Below are 25,111 nucleotides of genomic sequence, written 5' to 3'. Positions count from 1 at the left end.
CTCCCAGGCAGGCCACAGTCTGCCCACCATCAGTGCCAGGTGTCAGTTCTGCCCCCTCCTTCCTCACCCGAATGGAAAATGCTGCCATTCAGTGTCTCTGTGCCCAAGATGGCCCCAACCACCACATCCCCCACCAGTCACAGAATCACAGAATGGTTTGTGTTGGGAGGAACCTTAAAGAACAGCTCATTCCGACCTCCATCATGGACAGGGACAGCTTTCACTAGACCAAGTTGTTCAGAGCCCCATCCAACCTGGCCTTGAACAACTGCCAGGGATGGTGCAGCCAGAACTTCTCTGAGCAACCTGTGCCAGGGCCTCACCACACTCACCATAAAGAATTTCTTCCTACTATCTCATCTAACCTTTTCCTGTATCAGTGTGAAGCCATTCCCCCTTGTCCTGTCACTCCAGGCCCATGTAAATAGTCTCTTTCTAACTTCCTTGTTGGCTCCCTTTAGGTCCTGGAAGGCCACAATTAAGTTACTCCAGAGCCTTCTCTTCTTCAGGCTGAACAATCCCAATTCTCTCAGCCTTCCCTCATGGCAGAGCTGCTCCATCCCTCTGATCTTCCTGGTGCCTCCTCTGGACTTCCCCCAACAGCTCCTTGTCCTTGCTCTGCTGGGACCCCAGAGCTGGAGGCAGCTCTGCAGGTGGGGCAACATCCAACCAGGTCTGTTCCAGCAAGGACAGTGTGGAACCCCATGGAAACACCACAGAACCTGCTGGAACCAAGGGGCCCATCTGACATGTGGGGTCTCATGGAATCAAAGGAACCCTGAGAAACTGTGGAACCTCAGCAAATCAAGGGGTAATTGTGACACTTCAGGGTCAAATGGTCATTGTCAAACTGCAGGGTGTCATGGAACCAAAGGAATTCTGGAGCACCACAGACCTCATGGATGCAAGGGGCCCCTGACACACTGCAGATACCTACAGAGCACAAGGAACCTGAGGACAACATGAAATACCATAGAAGCAAAAGGCCATTGTGACACTGCAGGGAGTTATGGAGCTGAAAAGGCAACCTCATTACCAGCACAGGCTCCTCATGGGCTCACTGGAGGAGATCATTGGAGGCCATGATTGCACAAACCTCTCAAAAACTCAGTATCAAAAGGAAAGCACAACTAGCCCTAAAAAACTGAAGCACTTTGAAGAACTAATGAGCTCCACTGAGTGTCATTACTGATAAAGCCTCTCAAGGGACTAATTAAAGCAGATCATTGGAGGCTATGATTCCATAAATCTCTCATGGACTTAGTGTCAAAAAGAATACTTTAATAAACCCTGAGTACCTCGAGGCATTAATGAGCCCCACTGAGTGTGGTTATTGACAAAAGAATCTCAAGGGATTCTCTGCAGCAGGTCACAGGAAGCCAAAATTGCACAAACCTTTCAGAGACACAAAGTCAAAAGCAAAACTCAAAGCAGTTTGAAAAACCTGCAGGCCCTTGAAACATTAAGGAGCCCCCCCTGCCCCCAGGGGCCATTCCTGACAAAGCCTCCCCAGGGACTCCTTCCAGCAGATCCCGGGAGGCCATGATTGCAGGGAGGTAAAGGCTCTGTGCAGGCAGCTCTGATGCTGAGAAAAGCCTGGCTTGGGTGAAGATTCCTTCCTTCCTTTTCAGACTTCCTCCAGGTTTAGGAAATGCTGTCAGTGAGACTGGTACCCCATAAGAAGGGCTCTGGCAGATTGCTGGGAGCAAAGACAGCCTGCTCTGGGCTCCACCCATGATCTTGGCAGCACTGAGACACCTGAGAGTTAAAAATAGTAGGCTGTATCTTTGAGAACATTTGGCAACAAGCAGGGATTGCTGGTATGTGGATAACCTGCATGGAAATGTTTGCTTTGAGTTAAAGCATTACATTAAAATAAATGTGAGTATCTCAATGTCTTGGGTTGCAATGAGAATATTTATTTTTTCTGTATATTTGTATCATTCAGTTGGTAGTTTAGAAAACAGTCATGTGGTGAGTTTACTCTCATGTGAAGTCTGATTTTATATTGTAATTTTTGCATCACATTTAAATGAGACAGATAAAACTCACAGGAAAATGGCACAAGTACTATGGGAAAATAAGCAAAGTATTAGGACCATGTGTTTGTGTGAATTCAGGTTTTTCTCTTGAAGAAATGGCCTGTGCTAATTGGACACTCTATTGCATGTTCTCTGACCTGCTTCTCATCAGTAATACCTCAGAGTTTAAGAAGACTTCTCCAAGGGTGTTACTGCTGGCTGAGAGATGCAGCAGCATCCTCAGTCCTCACCTGGGAGAGGATATTCCCTCCCCAGGCCAAACTGAGTTTCTGAAACACCTCTCAGCTGAGCTGTCACTTCTTTAGAAGAAACCTGTGATGGAGGTGCTGCCTTGTAGCTCACACCCTGTCTGTGTGCCCTGCAGGGAGTCTCTGTGCTCTGGGAGGGTGGGAATGCAAAGGAAAGGCTCAGCTCCCCAGGCAGCAAGAACATTGCTCTGCCTCTGTGGGGGCTTGCACGGGTCTGCAAAGTGTTGCAGGGCTGGGATCAGAGGGAGTGAATCTCTGGCTGGATTTGTAAGGGGTCAGGAATCCAAGTGACAGAGAAGGAAGAAAAGGAATGTTGAACTATCTGTGATTCATCTAGAAATTATAAAAGCCTGACCTGCACAGGAAAATTGGATATTGTGGGGAAATCACCCACTTTGAAGCATTTCTTCCCTAAATGACTTGAAAACTGCATTGCTGAAAAGGGGCATTGCTTGCACCAACCTGTTTCTTAACACCGTGAAAACTTTCTATTTAGACATAAACTGTTGCTTATCTGTCTTGCTAAAATGCCCTGGGGATGCATCAGAGTCACCTGATTCAGTGGAAGAGAGATGCCCCTCCCCAGGTAAAAGGGAAGGATTCAGATCTACAACAATCTCCCAAATCTTTGTGGTCTGACAGAGCACCAGGGGGTGAGCTCTTACATGTGACGAGAGCTGGGATTAATCTCTCTGCCTAAGGCCTAAGAACTGAGTCATGCCTTGCCTTGCAGTGTTAGGATTGCCTCTCCTCCCCGAGCCTTGCCTTGCTTTGTCTTCCCCGTTTTCATCACTTTCCTGCTTTTTCACCCTGTTTCTACTCAATGTTCTAACATTAAATGCATCTCTTAAAGATCTGGACAAGGAATGTAAACAAGATGGTTTTGCAAGGGGCTGGTATTTATCCATTTCCTTCCTTTTCTCTTTTATCCCCAGGCATCCTATTTAATAAAATCACCTCTGAAAAAGCAAGGCAAGATTCTCTTCTCTCTGTGGCATCGCCGGGTCCTGCAGGCTCAGGGATTCTGTTCCTCCCTCCCTCTGCAATCCTCCCTGCAGCAAACAGCCCTGTTAGATTTCCAACTCTCCTGCAGCCACCTGTGTGTGGTGTTTGGAGTCTTTCTCTGGCCTTCAGGTGCGTGTGGTGGCAGAGAGGCCACCAGCACCCTCAGAGCTGCTGCTTGGATTGCTCTGCAGAGGGAAAATGTCCCAAAGGAGAGGCTTGGAGAACCACACCGTTGGATCTGGATTCGTTCTTCTGGCATTTTGTGACCACTCCAGCCTGCAGGGCCTGTGCTTCACTGTGCTCCTGGTCATCTACCTGGTGGTGCTGGCAGGGAACAGCCTGATTGGCCTCATCACAGTGCTGGACTGCAGCCTGCACAGCCCCATGTACTTCTTCCTGAGGAACTTGTCCTTCCTGGAGATCTGCTACACCTCAGTCACTCTGCCAAAAATGCTGGTGAGTGTCCTGAGGGCAGATGGCAGGATCTCCTTCCTTGGCTGTGCTGCCCAGCTGTATTTCCTGGTCCTGTTGGGCAGCACCGAGTGCCTTCTCCTGGCTGCCATGGCCTACGACCGCTACGTGGCCATCTGCCACCCCCTGCACTACCCCTTGGCCATGAGCAGGGGGCTCTGCACCAGGCTGGTGCTGGGCTCCTGGGGGGCTGTCACACCAGTACAGGTAGGGCAGACCTACCAGCTGTTCACTTTGCCCTTCTGTGCCTCCCACGACCTTCGTCACTTCTTCTGTGACGTCCCTCCACTGCTGGACCTGGCCTGTGCAGACACATTCTGGAACCAAGTGGTGCTGCACACCATCATCCTGGGGTTTGCAGTTCTTCCCTTCTGCCTAATAGTTCTGTCTTACATTCAAATTATCAGGGCAATTCTGAAAATCCCCTCAGTTCTGGGCAGGCACAAAGCCTTTTCCACCTGCTCCTCACACCTCATGGTGCTGACACTCTTCTATGGCTCAGCCACAGTCATCTACTTAAAGGGACACTCCAGGGATTCCGGAGATCCTGACAAATACTTTGCCTTGTTTTACACAATTGTGACTCCCATGTTTAACCCTCTCATCTACAGTCTGAGGAATAAGGAAGTGAGAATTGCCCTGAAGAAACTCCTGTGGACAAAGTGATCCCACAGTGGATCCCAAACACTACAATTCTGTCAAGTTGTTTCTGACCAATGTCATGTGAGGTAGAAATAGTGCAATTGTGGCCAGTCATCAATGAGCCCCAGAGGGTGAGACAACCCATGAGGAGGTGACTCCTCTTGGATTTGAGCAATCACTTCCTAGACCTCATGGACTATGGGCAGTGTCCCTGCATGGAATCAGCTTCAAATGCTAAAAGATATGAAGGGCAACTTCCCCTGCTGTGATGTCTTGCACTGAGATCTGTAAAGCTGGACTAATTTATCATAAAGAATAAAAAAATAATAATTTAAAAACCCATCAAGGGAACAATTGAGCACTGGAATAGCATCCCAGACACCTGTGGAGTTTCCATTTGTCAAGGTTGAGCAATGTCAGCCAGTACCTGAGCACTGCACAGTCGCTCACTCCCTTCTCATCAGTGGGATGGGGGGGAGGGTCAGAAGGGTAAAAGTAACAAAACTTCTGGGTTGAGTTAAAGTCATGCACACATGCAGAGCAAAACCAGGAATTCATTCCCTGCTTCCCATGGCTGGGCAGGTGTTCAGCCATCTCCAGGAGGGCAGGGCCCCATCCTGTGTAAGGATGACTTGGAAAGACAAACACCATCACTCCAAACTTCCTCCCACTTGACATACCGAGTGTGATGTCATATGGTCTGGGGCACCCCTGGGCTGGGAATGTGGAAATTGGAAATTGGGAATTTGGGAATGTGGAGAAGTCTCATGGGGGTTTCCCTCCCGCTCCTCACCAGCCCAGACTTCCCAAAGCCAGAATCAGGATGAAATTTCATCCCTCATCTCTGCCATCATCATCATCATCCTCATCGGATTCGGTGTCTGGAAGCTCCAAACTGGGAACACGTAGGATGGGGGTCAGGAAGGGACATGAATTACCCAGCAGCATCCCAGGGATCTCCCACTACATTTGCTGATCCCTCTTTATTTCCACGGGGAAGAGAGAGAGTAATGGATACAACACAGTTCCAGTGGCACACCTGGCTCTGGATCCTCTCCATGTGGATCCTGGGATGGATCCAGGGGTCTCCAGGATGCCAAAGAGCCATGAGGTCCCACACTGTCCCAGGGGCTCCCTTGTGACCTCCCAGGGGTTTCTGGGGGTGACAAAGAGCTGTGTGGTCAGAGGCTGTCACAGCAGTTCCATGGTGACATCCCAGGGGACTTTGGGCTGCTCCAGCACCAACCTGTCTCAGGCACTCACAGGGCCTCCAAGGGACATTCCAAGGGTCTCCAGGCTGCCAAAGGACAGAGCGGTCACAGACAGTCACAGGATTCCTGTCACAGGCACAGTGGGAGCTGCAGGCATAGTCTCTTAGAAAAGGTCCCGTTCAGTCACATGATGCAGAAAGGACCCCCAACACCACCAGAGACCCCGAGTGCCTCTCAGCACCCCCTGGGTTTCTAAAGTCCTTCTCCCAGAGGAGCCTGGAAGTGGCTAGATCCAATCCTAGCCCCAGACTTTGTCAATGGTTTCTGTGTAAAGGATTATACAGGTGAGACTGAACCTTTGTACAACTTTGTCCTGCCTAATGAAGGATGGAACACCAGATAAACTTATAGAAATGTATATGATTTACTATGGTAATGATTAGACAAAAAGATCTGACTCAGATTTATTCACTAGACAGCACAGAAGCTTTAGGAACTATTATCATACACTGCACTAGGAAGCAATATTGAAACACTTGGATTGAAGCAAAGCCAATCATTAAGCAGAGAGTGATGTCACTCACCAAGACCAACGACCCTGGACAAAGCTCTTTGGCTCAGCCTCGAGGAGTGACCCCGAGGGGCATCCCCGCTCCAGGCAGGAATCTCCACACACCCCCCAAGAAGGGATATGTCAGAAGACCCAATCTCTAAAATTTAGGCCTGGGCTTTTATAGTAGAAAGCGCTGGCCTGTCAGTCAGGTGTGTCCAGGCTGTGCCAGCTAAGCAGCTTTGGAGTTCTCAGGGGTGGAACTTGTTTGTTCCTTTATCCAGGGATTTCCCAGCTCTGCCACATCTTCCCCTTCCTCTCAGGATGTTTCACTTTGGGAGTGTTGGTTGACTCAGGCCACTCTCAGCTTTGTTCAACCCCAAAAGCAGGGTGACCCCCTTCATTTCCCACTGGGGGCTTTGCAAACTGGGCCTTGTAGTAGTTATTTTCCCCCATTCCAGGCAGACTATCCTGCTACAGAACCCCCAAGATGCCCCTGCCCAGTTACCCACCTCTCCTTTCCCCACTATACCACTCCTTTCCCATTGTCCCAACAATCCTAAATTCCCCACACAGCTCAGGTTGGGGGTGTCCCCCCCTGCTTGGTTTTGGGGTCTAAACCCATTTCTGCTCAGTTTGGGGGTCCAAAGCCTTCCTTTTCCTCCCTCTCCCCTCCTTTTCCTGTAAGACTTCAAACCCCTCCTCCCTCAGAGTGTGGTTTACAGCTGTCCCCCTCCCACTAAATTTGGGTGTCCCAACCCCCCTTTTCAATTGTCCCCCCAGTCCCCAACCTCCTTCCCCCATTCCTGGTTTTGGGGGTTCCCACTCCCTTTGCAGCCCCACACCCAGTTTTTGCCCCCTTTTCCCCCCAGTTTCCACTGCCCTACCCACCCTTTCCCCACTCCCTTTACCAAGAGCTCCTCACTCTCAACCAGGGGGGCTTCCAGCACCACCAGTGCCAGCAAGATGGTCCCAGCTCCTCCCAGTCCCAGCATCAGGCTTTAAAATCAATATATATTGGTGATAAGTAAAGTGTTAACCTTAAATCACACTTGGCCAGCATTTATCAAAGTTGTCTTAAGGTATTTTTGTGGGAAGAACTTGTGAAAAGTACCAGAACTTCAAGTTTTGATAAATAAACTCCGATCTGCCTCAGTGAACAAAGCCTGGAAGAGAGAGATGGGTGGTTGAGGCTGGACATCTGGAATGCAGAACATACAGACCACAGGGACATGATAAAAGAAGAGGCTACGAAAGACACAGTATTTATTTTGAAAAGTCCCTACCCAAGAAAAAAGATACTGAAAACACTAAAAAATAATATAGAAAGCAAGAAATCGATAACCAACAGAGGAGAGACTACTAATTAATGAAAGGGAATTATGCAATTTAGAACCAATGAACATTTGATTTATTTGTTTGCTGAAAAATGTATAAATAGGTGAAAAAGTCTTCTCTCGGTGTCTCTGTGGAAGCTGCAATTTTGTCAGTCAAACCCAGAATAAGGAACGTCTGACTCTTCGACACTGAAAAGATGGTGTTGAGGGTTTATTGCCCTAATGGTTTCCAAGGATTTCAGTAACATTATAAAGGCAGAGTATGGGAGAGGTGCTGCTGGACATGGGGTCAGCTGTCAGCAAGATAAATGTTTATTTAGTATTTCTATCTGCACATGAACACGTGTGGTGGAACCAGACCCCAGTGCCTCCACTTTTCAGGGGATGGAATGCTGATGGTTCATGGCTCCAACATTATCCAGTTGCAAAAGCAGAGGGTGCTTTGCTGCCCATGGGCAAAAGAACCACCCAGGAGCAGAGGGAGGCACACCCACCCCTGGAGGGGACAGGCTGGGCTTGGAGCCAGGGAAGGGAAGGGTTATTTTTATGCTTTTATGTCACTACAGACAGGAAACAAAACTGCTCCAAACCTACTTTACATGCAAACAAAACTGTTCTAAACCCTACATATACATATATATTGATAAAGTAAATGTAATCTACTCCAAAGGTTGGGTTAACAAGAACCTGGGTCAGCCTCACCTTCAGGGGGGTCTGGACAGGTGCTGTACAAGGGGGAAGCTTCTGACAGCCGCTCACAGAACCCATCCCTGGAGCCCCCCCCACTACAAAATCTGGCCACACAAACGCAGTGCACTGCCCAGCATGGATCACCTGGAACGTGGGTCACCAGGTCTCTGCTAAACAGGCCTCGTCAAGAATGTTGGTCATCAACTCTTTACCCAACTTGTGTCGCAAAGTCTGTGACCAACATGGGTCACTGTGGATCATCCAAGGTGGGTTGTCCAATGGATGATGGAGTTGGAGCAGCGGATGAAGATGTTCATGCAGCTGGGGCACTTGTAGGTCTTCCTTTACCGGTGGGTCCGTTGGTGTTGAGTCAAGTTACTTCTAAAGTTGAAGCTCTTCCCACACTCCCCACACTCATAAGGCCTCTCCCCGGTGTGGATACGCCGGTGGATGGTGAGGGTGAAGTTTCGGTTGAAGCTCTTCCCGCAGTCGGTGCAGCGGAAGGGCCTCTCCTCTGTGTGTGTGCGCTGATGCCTGAGGAGAGTTGAGCTCCTCTGATAACTCTTCCCACACTCCTCACACTTGTAGGGTCGCTCCTCTGTGTGTGTCTGCTGATGTTTGAGGAGATCTGATCTGCTCATAAACATCTTCCCACACTCCCTACACTTGTATGGTCTCTCCCCGGTGTGGTTGCGCCGGTGCTTGATGAGGGTGTCGTTGCGGGTGAAGCTCTTCCCGCAGTCGGTGCAGCGGAAGGGCCGCTCCCCGGTGTGTGTGCGCTGGTGTGTGAGGAGATGCGAGCTGGTCTGAAACAGCATCCCACACTCTGAACACTCGTACGGACGTTCCCCGGTGTGGATCATCTGATGGCGAATCAGGCTGTAGCTCTGGCTGAAGCTCTTCCCACATTCCAAGCACTTGTAGCGCTTCTCCTTTGTGTGAAGCTGCTGCTGCATCACCGGATCGGAGCTCTGGCTCAAGCTCTGACTGCCCTCCCAGGAGATGGAGGGTTTCTCCTCTTTAGAGCACCCTGTCCTGAGTTTGGAGCTCCTCCTCCTATGGGATCTCCATGGATTTTCCTCCCCAGTCACTTCCTGTGCTGTGGAGCCACTCAAATCGACCTCTGCCAGCAGGTTCTGCCGGGGGGATTTGTCCTCCGTGCTCTCCGTGCTCAGCTCAGGGCCTGGGGCAGGAAGGAACAAGGACACTCAGGGCATTTGCCTCCGGCCCACAGGGAAGGCCAAGGACATCCCCCCAAACCCGGCCCTGGCAGGACGGCGTCGGCAGCGGGGTTGTCCTGCAGCCGGGGCCATGCTGGGCTGGAAGATGCAGCACAAGAGAGGGGCAAAGGGGCACTGACTTCCTCCTCACCTGCCTGGGGGTCCCGTGGCATCTTCCTCTTCCTCCCAGCCTCCTCCTCCATCCTGACAAGCTTCGGGAAGGAGAAATCCTGGTTTGGGGAAAAACAAGGTGTGAGTGCCTTGGGTTGGGGGTTCCTCCTCCCAAAGACCATCTCTAGAACTTAACAAGCTTCTTGCGTCCATAAAAATCTCCAAAATTCCAAGATTCAGCCAAGAAAATACTGAAAGGAACTCCTCCTCTCTGGCCTCTCCATTTTGGGGTTCTGGGGGTACCCCCTGTCCTGGCTGCTTGGGGTCTCCTGTCTGTTCAGTGTCCTCCCTCTCCAGGCTGCCGGGGCTCCAGAAACCCCTGCCCGGCCATTCTCAGGTTTCCTGTCCCCACACCTCTTAATTCTGACTCCAGGAACACCCTGACCCCCCTTTCCCACCCATCCCACACTCCCTTTTCCTTTAACCTGCCATCCCCTGGACCCACCAACTCCCTCTCCCCACCCCAGTCCTGCCTGTCCTTCACCTTGGCACCCTCCTGATTGCCCACTCCCAGGCACTGGGATCCCCCTGCACCCCCTTATCCTGCACCAATACTCCCCTGCATACCCTTGCCTGGCCATTCCACCTCTTCCAGCCCCCACACCTCCTGTTTTGTTTTGGTTTTTTTCACTCTGGGTCCCCTGGAACCCCCACTCCTGAATTTCCCAGACCACAGACTCACCCTTTTTGGAACACTGGGGTTCCACTTAAATCAGTTTCTCTGGATACTCTGGATCTCCCTACCCCATGATTCCCCTTTCCCCGACCCCTGGACCCCCCTTTCCTGGGCACAGATTCCCCTGGACCCCCCATTTCCCTTCTCCAAGCTGCTACATCCCCCCTTCCTTGGACCTCTGGCCCCCTGAAAACCCCCTTCCCCAGCTCTGTGTCCCCCCTGCACAACAAAAGATTCAGCCCCAAAAAAGCCTCCCAGAAGTTCCTGCTCTCTGATCTCTCCACTTTGGGCTTTCGGGGGTACCCCCTAATGGGCTTGCTGGGGGTCCTACAGGTATTGGGGGTCCCCCCTCTCCAGGCTCCCTGTTTTAGTGTCCCAGGGGGGTCTCTGAGCACCCCGAGCAGAGACTCAGGGCAGAAGCCGCCCCTGGGACCCTCGGCATTCCTTGGAGGGGTTTGGAGGGCCCTGGAGTTGTTTTGGGAGGTCTGGGAGGGAGCTTTGGGGGGATCCTGGGATAGTTGGGGTAGGTCTCGAAGCGGTTTGGGGGACCTGGTGTGGTTTGGAGGGACTGGGAGAAAGAATAGAGGGGGTCCTGAAGAGGTTTAGGAGGGTCTGGGTGGGGGTCTGGGAGGAGGTTGAGAGAATTTGGGCAGGTCTGGGTGCCCTAGAAGGGGGTTTGGTGAGTCCTGCGGTGTTTGAGGGGTCTGGGAGCTGAAGTTAGGTGAGTATGGGGGCATTTTAGGGGTCCTGGGCAGCTTAGACGGTCTGGGAGAGGTCTGGGGGGTCTGGGAGGGGTTTAGGAGATCTCTGGGGTGTTTGGGGCGGTCCGGGGTGTTTCAGGGGCTCCGCAGAGTTCAGGACGGGATTTGGGGCATCCTGGGGCTCCAGGGCAGCTTGGGGGGTCCCAGGCGGTGGGTTAGGGGGGTCTCAGGGGTATTTTCGGGGGGGATTTGGGGCGTTCTGAGGCGCATCCCGGGGTGGGGGGAGGGGCTTACCCGGCTCCTTCACCGTCACGGCCAACACGGCCCCGGGGGGGTCACGGGGGGTCTGTGGGGGTGGGTGGGTCCTGAGGGACCCCCAAAACCCGCCCCGAGTCCCCGAATGCCCCTGAAATGCTCCGAAACTTTCCGAAATTACCCCAAATTCGCCGCCATTGCTCGACTCTCCCGGCAGCGCCGTCGAGTCCCGCCCTCCGTCTGCGCCGCCTCTGATTGGGCGCTGAGACTGCCCGTCACCGCCTGCAGCCAATCAGCGTTAAGGAATGCAGGGGGCGGTGACGGGCCATGGAGTCCGCGCCATTTTAAGCCTGTCCCGTACTACATCTCCCGTCATGCACCGCGGCCCGTTCTGGCCAATCACAGGCGGGACTACAACTCCCGCCCCCCTCCGCGCCCAATCGGGTCGGTCCCACCACCTTTGCAGCCCTCCAAATGTCCCCCGGACCCCAAACTGCCCCAGAAGGGCCCCAGGTCCCCCAAGTGCTCCCCCAATACCCACTCAGGATTCCCAAATCACCTCCCTGGACCCCCAAGTGACCCCCAAGTTCATCCAGGACTTACAAGTGACCCCTAAAATCCTCTTTGGACCCCCAGACTCCGTCCCTGGACACTCGAGTGACCCCCCAAGGGTCCCCTCGGACACCCAAGTTCTTTTCCAGTGCCCCATAAATTCCCCTCACACCCCAATGGGACCCCCAAGTGCCCCCCAAGTGCCTTCCAGGCCCCCAAATCGACCCCAACCTCCCCAAAGCCCCCCAGCCCCCCCTTCCCATGGGCCCTTCCCCGGGATTTGGGGCTCCAAAGAGACACTTGGGGGTCGGGGGTGATTTGGGGGCACTTGGGGGGCTGGTGAGTTGGGGAAGGGATTTTGTGTGGAATTGAGGGAATTCAGAGTGGAATTCAGTGGATTTGAGGTGAAATTAGGAGAGTTTGGGTGGAATTAAGGGATTTGGGATGGAATTAAATAATCCTTATGTGAAATTAAGGGGATTTCTGTGGAACCTTCAGAATTTGGGATGAATTACTTGGGATTGTAAGAGGGATTAAGGAATTTTTGAGTGGAGGTCAGAGATTTGGGATGGAATTAGGGATATGTTGTGTAGAAATAAGGAAATTTTGCACTTAGTTAAGAAGATTTGAGGTGGAAATAAAGAGAGTTGAGAAAATTTCGGTGAAATTAAAGTAATTTTTAGTGAAATATATGGGATTGGGGAGGTTATAGATGGAATTAAGGGAACTCTGGGCAAAAATAATGGAGATCTTCAGGAAAATTAAGTGGATTTGGGGGTAAATGAGAAGAGTTTTATGTGGAATTAATAGAATTTTGGGTGGAAGACACGGCAGATCTGGGGCAAAATCAGCAGGACTTTGATGGGTTTGTAGAGATATGAGTTGGAATTAAAGCAACTTGGAGTAGAACCATTGTGGTATGAGGGGAAAATCAGGGTATCTTTCGGTGGAATTAAAGGAATTTTGAGGGTAATTATGGGACTTTGAGTGGAATCCTGAGGATTTGGGGTAAAACTGGGGGGATTTGAGGTGAAAGTCCGAGGAGTGTGTTTGTTTTCAATGATGAAACTTAGGAGTTTCAGATTGCTGCAAAAATAGAGGAAAAATCCCTCTTGCCTGTGTTCAGCCAGTTCTCAGAGCAAAGCAGGTCCCAGTTCACTGATGAGAGACATGATGGGGCTGGGGAGGTGTGGAGCAAGGTTGTCCACACTGTCAGACCTCAAGGGATTGCTCTCCAATTAGTCCAAACCTTTTCAGGAGGGAACCTTGGTCAACATCAATCAGAGAATGCTGCAATCACCTCTTCTCTAAAAAGAAAAGTAATTATCCATATCATTTAAAATAGAAATACACATTTATTAGAAGCTCATTGAAACCTTTCTTCAAAACTGTATTAGGGAACTTTCTTAATTAACTCTCCTTGATTAGAGGACAAACTCAGAAAGAGCCATGATCTGTTAGGTCTTGCTTTATCTTAACAAGCCCCGTGGTGCATTTGGTGCTGAGCCCTTGAACCTCAGGTACTGAGAGGAGATTGCACAAACCTTTCCATATGTCAAAGTCAGAAGAAAATCACAAAGTATCTCAAAGCACTAATGGGTCCCACTGAGGGCCATTCCCAATACAGGCTCTTCACTGACTGGTAGGAGGAGATAATTGGAAGTTCTGATTGAACAAACCTCTCATAGACTCGGTTTCAAAAGGAAAGGGAAAGTACCTTAATAAATGTTGAGTCCCTTGAAGGATTAACAAGCCTCATTGTGGGCTGTTACTGACAAAGCCTCTCAAGGGACTAATTAAAGCAGATCATTGCAGGCCATGATATTGCAAACCTCTCACAGACTGGGTGTCAAAAAGAAGCAACTCAATAAGCTTTGAGTACCTCGAAGCATTAATGAGCCCCACTGAGTGTTGATACTGACTAAGAATCTCAAGGGACTCGTTACAGCTGATAATTGGAGGCCTTAACTGAACAAATCTCTAAGAAACTCCAAACCTAAAGCAAAAGTCAAAGTACTTTGAAAAACCTGCAGTCCCTTGGAGCTTTAAGGAACCCCACAGGGTCATTCCTGACAAAGCCTCCCCAGGGACTCACCCCAGCAGACCCTTGGAGGCCATGACTCCAGGGAGGCAAAGGCTCTGGGCAGCAGCTCAGGTGCTGAGCAAAGCCTGGCTTGGCTGGAGGCAGCAGAAAGGCCCAGCCCTGACCTCCAGCCTGGGGAAGGCACATCCTGTCCCTCACACCTTGCTCAGGGCTCTGCTGGGGGCACTGGCATGGGGGGTGATGCTGAGGGCAGGACAAGGGGTGACAGTGCCCAGCCTTCCTGGGGCTGTGCCAGGAGGCCACGAGGCCCCAGAGCCTCAGCACAACAGGTCTGCTCACAGCCCTTGGTGGCACAGGTGATGCTGTGCCTGAGGGGACAAGGACTTGGGATCTCTTGCACTTCTGGCCCAGTCACTTGATGTCCCTCTGGGAAGGAAGAAACCACCTCTCAGAGGTGGGTGACAAACCAGTGCTGGGAATGGTCATTGGGAGGGGCTGGTCTGTGATGAGTTTCCTGGGGCACCTTGAGCAGAGTGTCCAGAAAACAAGGCCAGTCTGGGACAGACACAATGTGGGGCTTTTCCCACTTCTCCCCTCCTAAACTCACCTCAGTCTCTAACACAGACAACTCCTGGCATCCCCCTACCACTCCAGAGATCCAGAGGGTTCTGCACTCCTGTGCCCTGATGCCATCAGTGTGCACTGGGCACCAGTGTCTACTAAAGCTTTACACCTCTGTGAATCTGCTGTGCCAGGCCATCGAATCCACACAGTACAGTGTGCCTGGTCATCCCTTTCCTCCTCCTGGCCAAAGGCAGGGACCCTCTATTCCTGTTCCTGGCCAGAGTATTCACTGTCTGACCTCTGTGATACCAGACCACAAGTCCCATCACCAGGATCAAAAGAGTTGATTTTAGTCCTTTTATGCCTGGGAGATTTCTGATTGCTTTCTTGTATCCCTGCAGCAACTACATGGACATCCTTCTTGGCTGACCCCTTCTCCACAGCTCTCTTCCCTCTCAGTTCACCTCCATGGGCTCCCAGCTCAAAGGTGGGTTCACCATCCCACTTCCTCATGTCTCCCTCTGGCCATGCAGAAAGAACCAGAGATCACCACGTGGCCTGTGCTTGGGGCTCCCTTTCCCTCTGGCTGTGACAGGAGAGGACTGATCTCCTGGGCTGCCCCTGAGAGCTGAGCTGCTGGGCCATGGGGGTGAGGAAGTGCCCTGAGTTTCTACTACATTTCAGAGCCAGGAGGGTGCCATCTCCTGGTGTATCCCTTTGGGGGGAATACAATGCCATCAGGCTGTTGGAATGTGATCCAGGAGTGCTTTGAACCTCCTCATGGCCACTATGCAAGGAACATCCTCTGAGTCTTTAGGGGTGTTTTCAATTTTTAGGTCACTATAGATGATTTCCAGCGCAGGTAATTCCCTCAAGTACTGGATACCTTCATCTGCAGAGCTCCACTTTCCTGGGGAGTTCACGACATCTTCCTGAAATGGAACTCTTGCCCTCACGCTTGAGAAGAGTCATCTCCAGAGACTGTAAATTTCTCCTTCTTTTCCAATTCCTCTTTCAATTTCCTAATCTCTAGCAAAGGAATCTCAGCTTTTGGGCTTCATGACCTTGCAACTGCTGACTATCAGCCCCACTATCCCAGCATGGAAGAAGCCAGATGGAAATCCACTCACCTGGCTGGCAGCTGGAGTCTTTTCACAAGTCTGAAAGTTTTGTTGAGTTCAGGGACCAGGTAACTTTGGTTTCCTGTTTTCATTTGTGTCACTCCTTTCAATTTCTTTGTTGAAAGATTGGCTTCTTGATCTGCCCCCTCCCCTCCTGATTCTCTTTCTCTTGTCCTGCCCTCAGCATCACCCCCCATGCCAGTGCCCCCAGCAGAGCCCTGAGCAAGGTGTGAGGGACAGGATGTGCCTTCCCCAGATTGGGGGTCAGGGCTGGGCCTTTCTGCTGCCTCCAGCCAAGCCAGGCTTTGCTCAGCACCTGAGCTGCTGCTCAGAGCCTTTGCCTCCCTGCAGTCGTGGCCTCCAAGGCTCTGCTGGGGCGAGTCCCTGGGGAGGCTTTGTCAGGATTGGCCCTTGGGGGGCCTCCTTAAAGCTTCAGGGGCTGCAGGTTTTTCCAGGTGCTTTGAGTTTTGCTTTTGGTTTGGAGTCTGTGAGAGGTTTGTTCAATCATGGCCTCCAATGATCTTCTCAGGGTTCCAGGAATGGGAGCAGGGCCAGGACAGCTGAGCCCAACTGGCCCAAGGCATGTTCCCTTTGATGCAGGGCCGTGCTCAGGGTGTTAATGGGGGGTTGGTCAGGAAGGGCTGATCTGTGTCTGGGCTGGGCTGGGCATTGGGCACTGAGTGGTGAGCAGTGGAGCAATGGTGTTGTGCACCTCATGTGCTTCTTGTGGGATTTTTTGTTATAGTTCCAGCTTTTATTACTGCTATTGTTGTCATGGGTAGCAGCAGTGTGTTCACTGAGGGTAACACAGAACACTCACCAGATCATTTTCCCTGTTTCCTGCTGTAGCCCCTGCAGTTACAGGGCTCTGTTTGCTGGTTCACATGCAGGTTTAGAGCCCCTGGAGAACAAGCAAACAAGGAGCCTCTATAGAGTCTATCCCTTGGCATGTTCTTGAGAGTGACTTTGCAAAAAGCCCTAAGACTGCATGTCCTGAGCTAAGGAGAAGCCCTTTCCTGATGGAGCTGCTGTTGTGGAGCCCAGCTGTGTCCCAGCAGTGCCCATGGCCTGTCCCTGCCTGTGAGCCCAGGATGGACATGCAGCAGGTCTGTGTCCCAGCTGGCAGAGGACCAAGGCCTTAGTCCAGCCCAGGGGCTCTGCAGGAGAGTGTACAAGTGGAAAGAGAGCAGGTCAGCAAAGGCCCAGTGCTGGTGCTCCCTGGCAGTGCTGCTGTGCTGGGACTCTTTTGCCCATCTCTGCACACATGGAACTGCCCAGTAGGTGCCTGAAAGTCTCAAAGGAAAAATCCAATGATCTCCAATGACCTCCTCAGACACACAAGGCTACTGCAAGAGAGTTTATTTTGTTTAAATATAAAGATAGCACAATTACTCAATTAAAGATTGAAAGAGTTAAATTAAAAAAAGAGACAGTGATTTAGATGAGAGGATGAATAACAAAATTTCATTGAGAACAACCTTAGGAAAAAAACCAAACAACTGACCACCAAGAAAAACCTGGGGAGGCAACTGAGCCTGTCATGAGTTTTATTGTGAACACTGTACAGAAGAAAACTGGGAGGTTCTTGCTGCTGAAAAGCCTCCAGTCATCATTTTCCTCACAGCATCCTTGAGCTCCTGGTTCCTCAGGCTGTAGATGAGGGGGTTCAGTGCTGAAGGAATCACTGCGTAAAGAATTGACACCACCAGGTCCAGGGATGTGGAAGAGATGGTGGGAGGCTTCAGGTAGGCAAACAAGGCAGTGCTGAGGAACAGGGAGACCACGGCCAGGTGAGGGAGGCACGTGGAAAAGGCTTTGTGCCGTCCCTGCTCAGAGGGGATCCTCAGCACAGCCCTGAAGATCTGCACATATGAGAAAACCATGAAAATGAAACAGCCAAAACCTAAACAGACACTAACCACAATGAGCCCAAGTTCCCTGAGGTAGGAATGTGAGCAGGAGAGCTTGAGGATCTGAGGGATTTCACAGAAGAACTGGCCCAGGACATTGCCCTGGCACAGGGGCAGGGAAAATGTATTGGCTGTGTGCAGCAGAGCATTGAGAAAGCCACTGGCCCAGGCAGCTGCTGCCATGTGGGCACAAGCTCTGCTGCCCAGGAGGGTCCCGTAGTGCAGGGGTTTGCAGATGGCAACGTAGCGGTCATAGCACATGATGGTGAGGAGGGAAAATTCTGTTGTAATGAACAACATAAAAGAAAAGACCTGCGCAGCACATCCCATGTAGGAGATGGTTGTGGTGTCCCAGAGGGAGTTGTGCATGGCTTTGGGGACAGTGGTGCAGATGCAGCCCAGGTCTGTGAGGGACAGGTTGAGCAGGAAGAAGTGCATGGGGGTGTGCAGGTGGTGGTCGCAGGCTACGGCGCTGATGATGAGGCCGTTGCCCAGGAAGGCAGCCAGGGAGATGCCCAGGAAGAGCCACAAGTGCAGGAGCTGCAGCTGCCGCGTGTCTGCCAATGGCAGGAGGAGGAACTGGCTGATGGAGCTGTTGTTGGGCATCTGCTGCCTCTGGAGGTGGGGCACTGTCCAAGAAGGGAATAACAGTGACAAATCAGATGAGATATTTCTGAGAATAATCACAGCCATATCCCAATACCCCTTTCCCTTCTGCTCACGCTCCCCACTTTTCCTTTTTCAGGAAACTTTGCTTCATATCCATGGCTGGAGCCCAGCTTTGTGCTCACTACATTTCCCATGAGGAGCAGCCCCTCTGCCCACTGGCTGTGAGGGTCAGCCCTGCTCTGCTCCAGGGGGGTCATGGCCATGGTGGGGACTGAGCCCATCCTGGTGTTCAGCTGTGTCAGATGAAACTGCTCCTAAAACAAAAGTTCTCATGGGCATCTGCACTCCCAGTTTTGAGAAGATTTCAGGATTCCAGAAGGCAGTTTCAGAGGCTTGGGTGTTTTGTTTCTGACTCTCCTCATCTTCCCTGTGGAGTTTTCCTGGATGGCAGAACCCCTCAGCATTTGTGCTGCCCTGAGGAAGAGCATAGCAGGGCTTCCTGAACAGGACAATGTCTGTGGCTTAATGCAGAGTGAGGGGAGCTGCTCTCTCCCTCTGCCTTCTTCCAGCTGCCCTGGACTTGGACCTTCCTCAGACAGAGTGATCACACTCCCAGTTTTGTCTGAAATTCCACTAGACACTGTTGAGAGCAGAGAGATCCATCACAGACCACTCAATGTCTCATCCTGGCTCAAGGTCTCAAGGACACACATGGCTCATCCCACCAACCCAGCAGCATTTCCTGGGATGGGCACAGCATCTCTGCCCCTCTGCACTGGGGATTTCAGATAACACAATTGTGCTATGAAGGTGATTTGCATTCTTGAGGGCCGCTCCCAGCTTGGAAGGAAATCTCAGAGAAGAGCCAAGTGTCCTGACAATGGGGTTTGATTCTGGGAAACACACCTCATTCTCCAGGCACACAGAATTCACTACTGACAGCCCCACAGGTCAGAGGAAAATTGGAATGTCTCATTCCCAGGCACCCACCTGCCTGAGGGGGATCACAGGATCAGTGATTGACTCTGTAGCTTGAACTCCCATTCCCAGTGAGCCTGACTGAGAGAAGGAGGAAACAACCCCAGCAACATGAGCAAGTTGAGGAAAAAGGAAATGCACACTGAGGGTCCGGCTGGGAGAAGCCAGGGCAGAACTAGGTGGGCACTCAGGGCAGTGTCACCCTGAGCCAGCTGTGCCACCTCCCAGACACCAGCAATGCCAGGTAGTTCTCAGCCCCTGTTCAGCTCCTCAGTGTTCCCTCTGCAACACAAACCACCAGGCATGTGGCTTGAAAGCCTGATAGAAATCCCTCCTTTCACCTTGTCCTTGAAGTATCCCCTGGAAAATATCCCAGAGTGCTCTGGTTCTGTAAGCAATCCTCACCTATGAAACTCTCACTTGATAGCTGAACAAACCTGCCCTGCCCTGCTCTGCCCTGTCAGGGTTTGCTCTTTCCACACACAGCCTCTCCCCCAGCACTGAGGGAGCTCCCCAGACCAGCTGAGAGCTGCCTCTGGCATGTGGCAGAGCTCCTGCCCTGGCACAGCACCCTGGGGTGCAGGACCCTGCTCTGCAGGACAGTTTGGGGCAGCCTGGATGCCACAGACAGGGTTCAAACCCTACAGCCATCCCTGGGAGGAGGGAACCCTGCTGGGATGTCCCTAGGATGGTGCAGCAGAGAGTCCCTGCTTTGCAGCACATCCTCCTCTTCAGCACCAGAGAAACTGTGATATCCCACATTAGAGACCCCCCAGGCTGTGGGATGTGCCAGCGTTGGGAGATCTTCCCACAGACTGCACATACATTGTCCTTCATGCAGACTTACCTTCTGAAAGCCTGGAAAGATTCCTCTTCTGTGGATCTTCCTCTCAACTTTCCTCACACCCCAGACTGTGTGTAACCTCTCTCTGCGCTGCTTTTCTGCCCTCGGTGTGTGCAGGCAGTGCCCTGAGCCCTGCTGGGCTGTGCACAGGAGCTGCTCCTGGGCAGAGCTGTCTCTCTGCAGCGCTGCCCGCTTGCCAGGTGCTCCCTGTGTGCCAGGAGCCCGGCCCAGCTCAGCAGCACAGCAACAGCCCAGGGCATTTAATGGCCCTCTGGGGGGATTGGTGCAGAGTCCCTGAACATCAGACCCTGAGGAAAGTTGCAGGACCCTCTTGAGAAAGCAAAGTCAGAATCAAACTTTAAGGTTTCTTTTGTTGTTAATGGGTCCCTCTGAGGGACATAACTGAGAAAGTGTCCCCAGATTCCAGTTAGAAAACAAAGAGACAATGATGACAAATATGGACTAGGAAAGAAAGGTCACTCTGATGCTGAGGAAAGTAAGAAACATTTCATTAACCCAAAGGTCACAACCATGACCCTCAGACTCTGGGAAGGGAGATCCTCTCCCTCCCTCATTGCTCTGAGCTCTTCCTGGGGCACTGGGATGTGGGATGTGCAATGCCAAGGGCAGCACAATGGGGTGGCACCTCCCAGGCTGCTGAGCAGGGACAAGGAGGCAATGAGGCCCCAGGGCTGCAAGGCTCACTTGTCTCCTCATGCCATCAGGGGCACACACAGCAGCCATGGCCAAAGGCCTGCACAACTTGGCTCTCCTGGGGCCTTTCAGCTTCTGTACATCCCTGTCTCCTCTCCAGCCCAGGCTGTCCTACGGTGTCCATGCCCTGCCCCTTTCCCTGCAGGCTGTCGGCATCCCCCGGCTGCCCCACCTCGCTGGCCCCTTCCTGCACTGACATCTCTCCCTCCTCCCTGGCTCTGCCTTGGCACACAAAGCCTTGGGCTGATCCAGACTCTTTCTGGGCGATGCTTTGTATCAGAGCACTTGTCTTGAAGAGAAATTTCTTTCTTCACATATCCAGTCTGGACCTTCCCAGATGCCATTGGTGACATTATTTCTTTCTCATTCTATTTCTGACTACAAAAAGAAAAGCTCCACCATCTCTCACACCACCACTGGGACACTGTGGAACCTCATGGAATGAACAGCCCAGTGTGACACTGCAGAGTCTTATTGATACAATGGATTCATTGTCACGCTGTGGAACCTCATGAAATCAAGGGGTCATTTCAGGAATTATAGAGGGGTGATTGAATCACTTTTCCTCACAGGTTTTAATGATGGCAAATCAGATCCACTTATATAAATTGCATTATATATTATGATAAATGAGCAGACAGAACAGTAGACAAGTGAACAGATATTTTCTTAAATATTTAATACACTGGAAAAGCTAAAGCCTCCTAGTAGAGTATATTATAGCATAAAATAGTGCAGTGCACTGTATCAAAACAATTATTTTAATGCAGTTGATCAAAAGCAGCAAAAAGAAACAATCATTAAAAAGGGACTGATGTAACTCTCACACAACTAAAGAAGGCAGATCTCTCTCCTTCCCTTAACCCCTGGGCAGTGACCATGAAGAGCCATCCCTGCTTCATGGGAGAAGCTCCACATGCTTCAAGGCAGTCTGTGGAAGGATCTGCCATATGGAAGTTGGACTGAGCTTTTATAGTTACACTGTCAGGGATTGCTGGTCACATGTTTCCTGGCCAGTGAGCAGCTTCTCTGTCCAATGGTGCTTCAAAAAGCAGGATGGGCATTTGCAGTTTAGTGAACCAGGCTGGTTTTAGCAGAATTCAACACCAAAACAGCCCCTTGGTGCCAGCAGTAACTCAGCCCAGAGAGCCTGCATTGTTTGCATTCTCTGAGTGGACTCTGGGCCTGATCAGGGCAGAACATCCTGTCATGGTCCATAAGGCTCTGCAGTGTCACAATGGCCCCTTGGTGCCATGAGGTTCCAAAATGTCCTGAGGTTCATTTGGTTCCAGGAGTTCCCACAAGTCACAAAGGCCTCTTAGTTCCATGAGGTTCCACAGTGCCCCAGGGTCCCTTTGGCTCCATAAGGCTCTTCAGTGTCAAAATGGCCCCTTGATTCCAGGAGGTTTCAGTCTCCCAGGGTTCTTTCAGTTCCATTAATCCCTGCAGTGTCACAATGGACTTTTGATTCCATGGTGTTCAGCAGCGACCCCAGGGTAGTTTGGGCTCCAAAACCCTCTGCAGTGTCACAAAGGCCCCTTCATTCCAGGAGGTTCCAAAATATCTCAGGGTTCGTCTGGATCCATGAGGCCCCATTTGTCACAATTGCCCTATGATTCCATGAGGTTCTGTCGTCTCATAATATCCCTTCAGTTCCAGGAGATTTTGTGGTGTCACAATGTCCCTTTGGTTCCAGGAGGTTCCACACTGTCCTTGCTGGAACACACCTGGTTGGATGTTGCCCCACCTGCAGAGCTGCCTCCAGCTCTGGGGTCCCAGCACAGCAAGGACATGGAGCTGTTGGAGCGAGTCCAGAGGAGACCACCAAGATGATCAGAGGGATGGAGCAGCTCTGCCATGAGGGAAGGCTGAGAGAGCTGAGATTGTTCAGCCTGGAGAACAGAAGGTCTTGGGGTGACCTAATTGTGGCCTTCCAGGACCTGAAGGGAGCCTAAAAGAAAGATGGAGAAAGACTAATTCCAAGGTCCTGGAGTGACAGGGGAAGGGGGAAATGGCTTCACACTGACAGAAGGAAGGGTTAGATGAGATATTTAGAAGAAATTCTTTACAGTGAGGATGGTGATGCCCTGGCACAGGTTGCTCAGAGAAGTTCTGACTGCCCCATCCTCAGAAGTTCTGGATGAGGCTCTGAGCAACCTGGTCTAGTGGAAGGTGTCCCTGCCCATGGCAGGGGGTTGGAAGGAGATGCTCTTTAAGGTCCCTTCTAACCCAAAACCATTCAATGATTCTGTGACTGGTGGGCGATGTGGTGGTTGGGGCCATCTTGGGCACAGAGACACTGAATGGCAGCATTTTCCATGGTGGGTGAAGGAAGGAGGGGGCAGCAGAACTGACACCTGGGACTGACAACAGGCAGAAATTGGCCTCTTTGGGAGAATGATTGATGGAGCCCCTGGGGAGTCAATCCTCAAAAGATGGGGTCCAGGAAGGCTGGAGGTACGTTAAGAAGAAAAATCTGAAAGCTCCAGGAGCTCTGCCTTTGTGCCATAAGACAAGCCAGAGGGCAAAAAGCATGGCCTGGTTAAACAGAGAACCCAGGCTGGAACTCAGGGTGGGAAAAACGAGAGTGTGTCACCTCTGGGAAGATGGGCAAAATACTTAGGGGACTACAGGGATATTGTGAGGTTATGTTGGCAGAAAATTTGAAGGGCTGAAGACAAACAGGAACTGAGTTTTGCTCTGCACTTAAAGAAAACAAAGTGTGTCTCTAAATCCATGGGCAGCAGAAGGAGGGCTCAGGAGAGTCTCCATCCTTTGCTGGATGCAGAGGCAGCACAGGGTCAGGGAAGGAGGAAAATGATGAGGGACCTCATGCCTTCTTTGCCTCTACACTAAACCCAGTTATCCTCAGGATACCCAGATCCCAGGGCTAGAAGTTGGTGATGAGAGTTTGAGTGAATCCCCTGTAAAATCCAGGGGTAAATGATGAGTGACCTGCTCTGCCAGTGAGACTTCCACAAGTCCCTGGCTGAGATGGGACGCACCTGAGAGTGCTGAGGGAGCTGGAGAAAGAGCTGGCCAAGCCACTTTCACTCATTGCCCAGCAGTCCTGGTGAACTGGAGAAGTCCCAGCTGACTGGAAATCAGCAAATGTGATGCCCATCCACAAGAAGGGTTGGAAGGAGCATCTGGACAAGTCCAGGCCTGTCAGCCTGACCTTGGTGCCAGGGAAGTCCATGGAGCAGATCATCCTGAGTGCCATCAGACAGGACAAACAGGACAACCGAGGGATCAGGCCCAGTCAGGGTGGGTTTGGGAAAGGCAGATCCTGCCTGACCAACCTGATCTCCTTCTATGACAGAATGACCCACTCAGGAGATGAGGGAAAGGCTGTGGATGTATCTCTCTGGAATTCAGTACAGCCTTTGGCACCACCTCCCACAGCATCTCCTGCAGAAACTGGCTGCTCATGGCTGGGATGAGGGAACTGTTTGCTGGGTGAAAAACTGTCTGATGGCCCAGAGAGTGGTGGTGAATGGAACTAAATCCAGGTGGGGCTGGTCACTAGTGGTGTTCCCCAGGGCTCAGTGTTGGGGCTGGTCCTGTTTAACATCATTATTGATAATCTGGACAAGGGGATGGAGTGCACCCTCAGTAAATTCATGGACAGCACCAAGTTTTATGTGATTGTGGGTGTGCTGGAGGGCAGGAAGGATTTGCAGAGGGATCTGGACAATCTGGATCAATAGGACTAAGACCAAGTGTAGGGTCCTGCCTTTGGATCACAACAACCCCATGGAATGCTCCAGGATTGGGGCAGAGTAGCTTGAGAGCTGCTCAGCAGGAAGGAATTTGGGGTGATGGTTATGAGTGTGGCTGTATATGAGCCAGTGTGTGCTCAGGTGGGCAAGAAGGGCAGTGGCATCCTGACCAGTGTCAGGAATAAGGTGGACAGCACAACCAGCACAGTGATTTCCATCTGCATTGGTCACTGGTGAGGCCCCACCTTCAGTGCTATGTCCAGTTCTGGGCCCCTCACTGCAAAAAGGACATTGAGGGGCTGGAGTGTGTCCAGGGAAGGGAATGGAGCTGGGGGAGTGTGGGGGTGAGTGTAAGTGCATCCCTTAAGGAAAGCTGTTTGGAGTTCTACCTTAAAGAGAACAGAGCTACCTGGAGTATGTGTGGTGGCCGGTGACCAATGAGAGGCTGTGGTGTATGCCAGGTGAATTTGTTAACCAATGATGTGTTGGCATGTTGGATATGAGAGTGCTTAAAAGGTGTGGACATTACTGCATGAGAGAGAGAGACTTACTAGGATGTGAGAGTGAGTCAGATCTAGATCTACTGATGTAATAGGAACTAACTTCTTCTACTATGAGCTATGAGAACTGTCTGTTAACCTATTTGAATAAACTCCCTAAGATGTGAGCCTTCTGATCAAGCCTTCTGATGTCTGCTGTGCTGGAGCTCTTCTGCCCACCAGTCCACAGCCCAGCTGGGTGTAGGGGGCTCCCCCTAGAGAGGAGGGTTCGAGAAAATGGGTCATGAGGAACAGCTGAGGGAACTGGTGTTCTTGAGTCTGGAGAAGAGGAGGG

The 25,111-nt window shown here is 51.4% G+C and overlaps 4 protein-coding genes across 4 annotated transcripts in view; 2 read left to right on the top strand and 2 right to left on the bottom strand.

Moving 5' to 3' along the window:
- LOC139673816 (zinc finger protein 850-like) overlaps positions 1-25,111 on the bottom strand; it is a 554,262-nt gene that overhangs the window by 108,339 nt on the left and 420,812 nt on the right. The window contains 1 exon segment of the mRNA XM_071559637.1: positions 8,545-9,146. Within this exon segment, the coding sequence (XP_071415738.1) occupies positions 8,545-9,146 (602 nt within the window).
- LOC139673810 (zinc finger protein 850-like) overlaps positions 1-25,111 on the top strand; it is a 1,066,517-nt gene that overhangs the window by 994,078 nt on the left and 47,328 nt on the right. The gene's annotated exons all lie outside the window — the stretch shown is intronic.
- LOC139674274 (olfactory receptor 10AG1-like) lies at positions 3,494-4,432 on the top strand. The gene has a single exon (XM_071560464.1). It carries the CDS (start codon positions 3,494-3,496, stop codon positions 4,430-4,432), a length of 939 nt encoding a protein of 312 aa, XP_071416565.1.
- Positions 17,048-18,016, bottom strand: LOC139674273 (olfactory receptor 14C36-like). Its single transcript, XM_071560463.1, has one exon. It carries the CDS (start codon positions 18,014-18,016, stop codon positions 17,048-17,050), a length of 969 nt encoding a protein of 322 aa, XP_071416564.1.

Source organism: Pithys albifrons, chromosome 7 (assembly GCF_047495875.1).
Source record: "Pithys albifrons albifrons isolate INPA30051 chromosome 7, PitAlb_v1, whole genome shotgun sequence".
Lineage (NCBI taxonomy): Eukaryota > Metazoa > Chordata > Aves > Passeriformes > Thamnophilidae > Pithys > Pithys albifrons.
The sequence above is the reverse complement of the archived record's forward strand: the minus strand, read 5'-3'. Positions and strand labels throughout refer to the sequence as shown.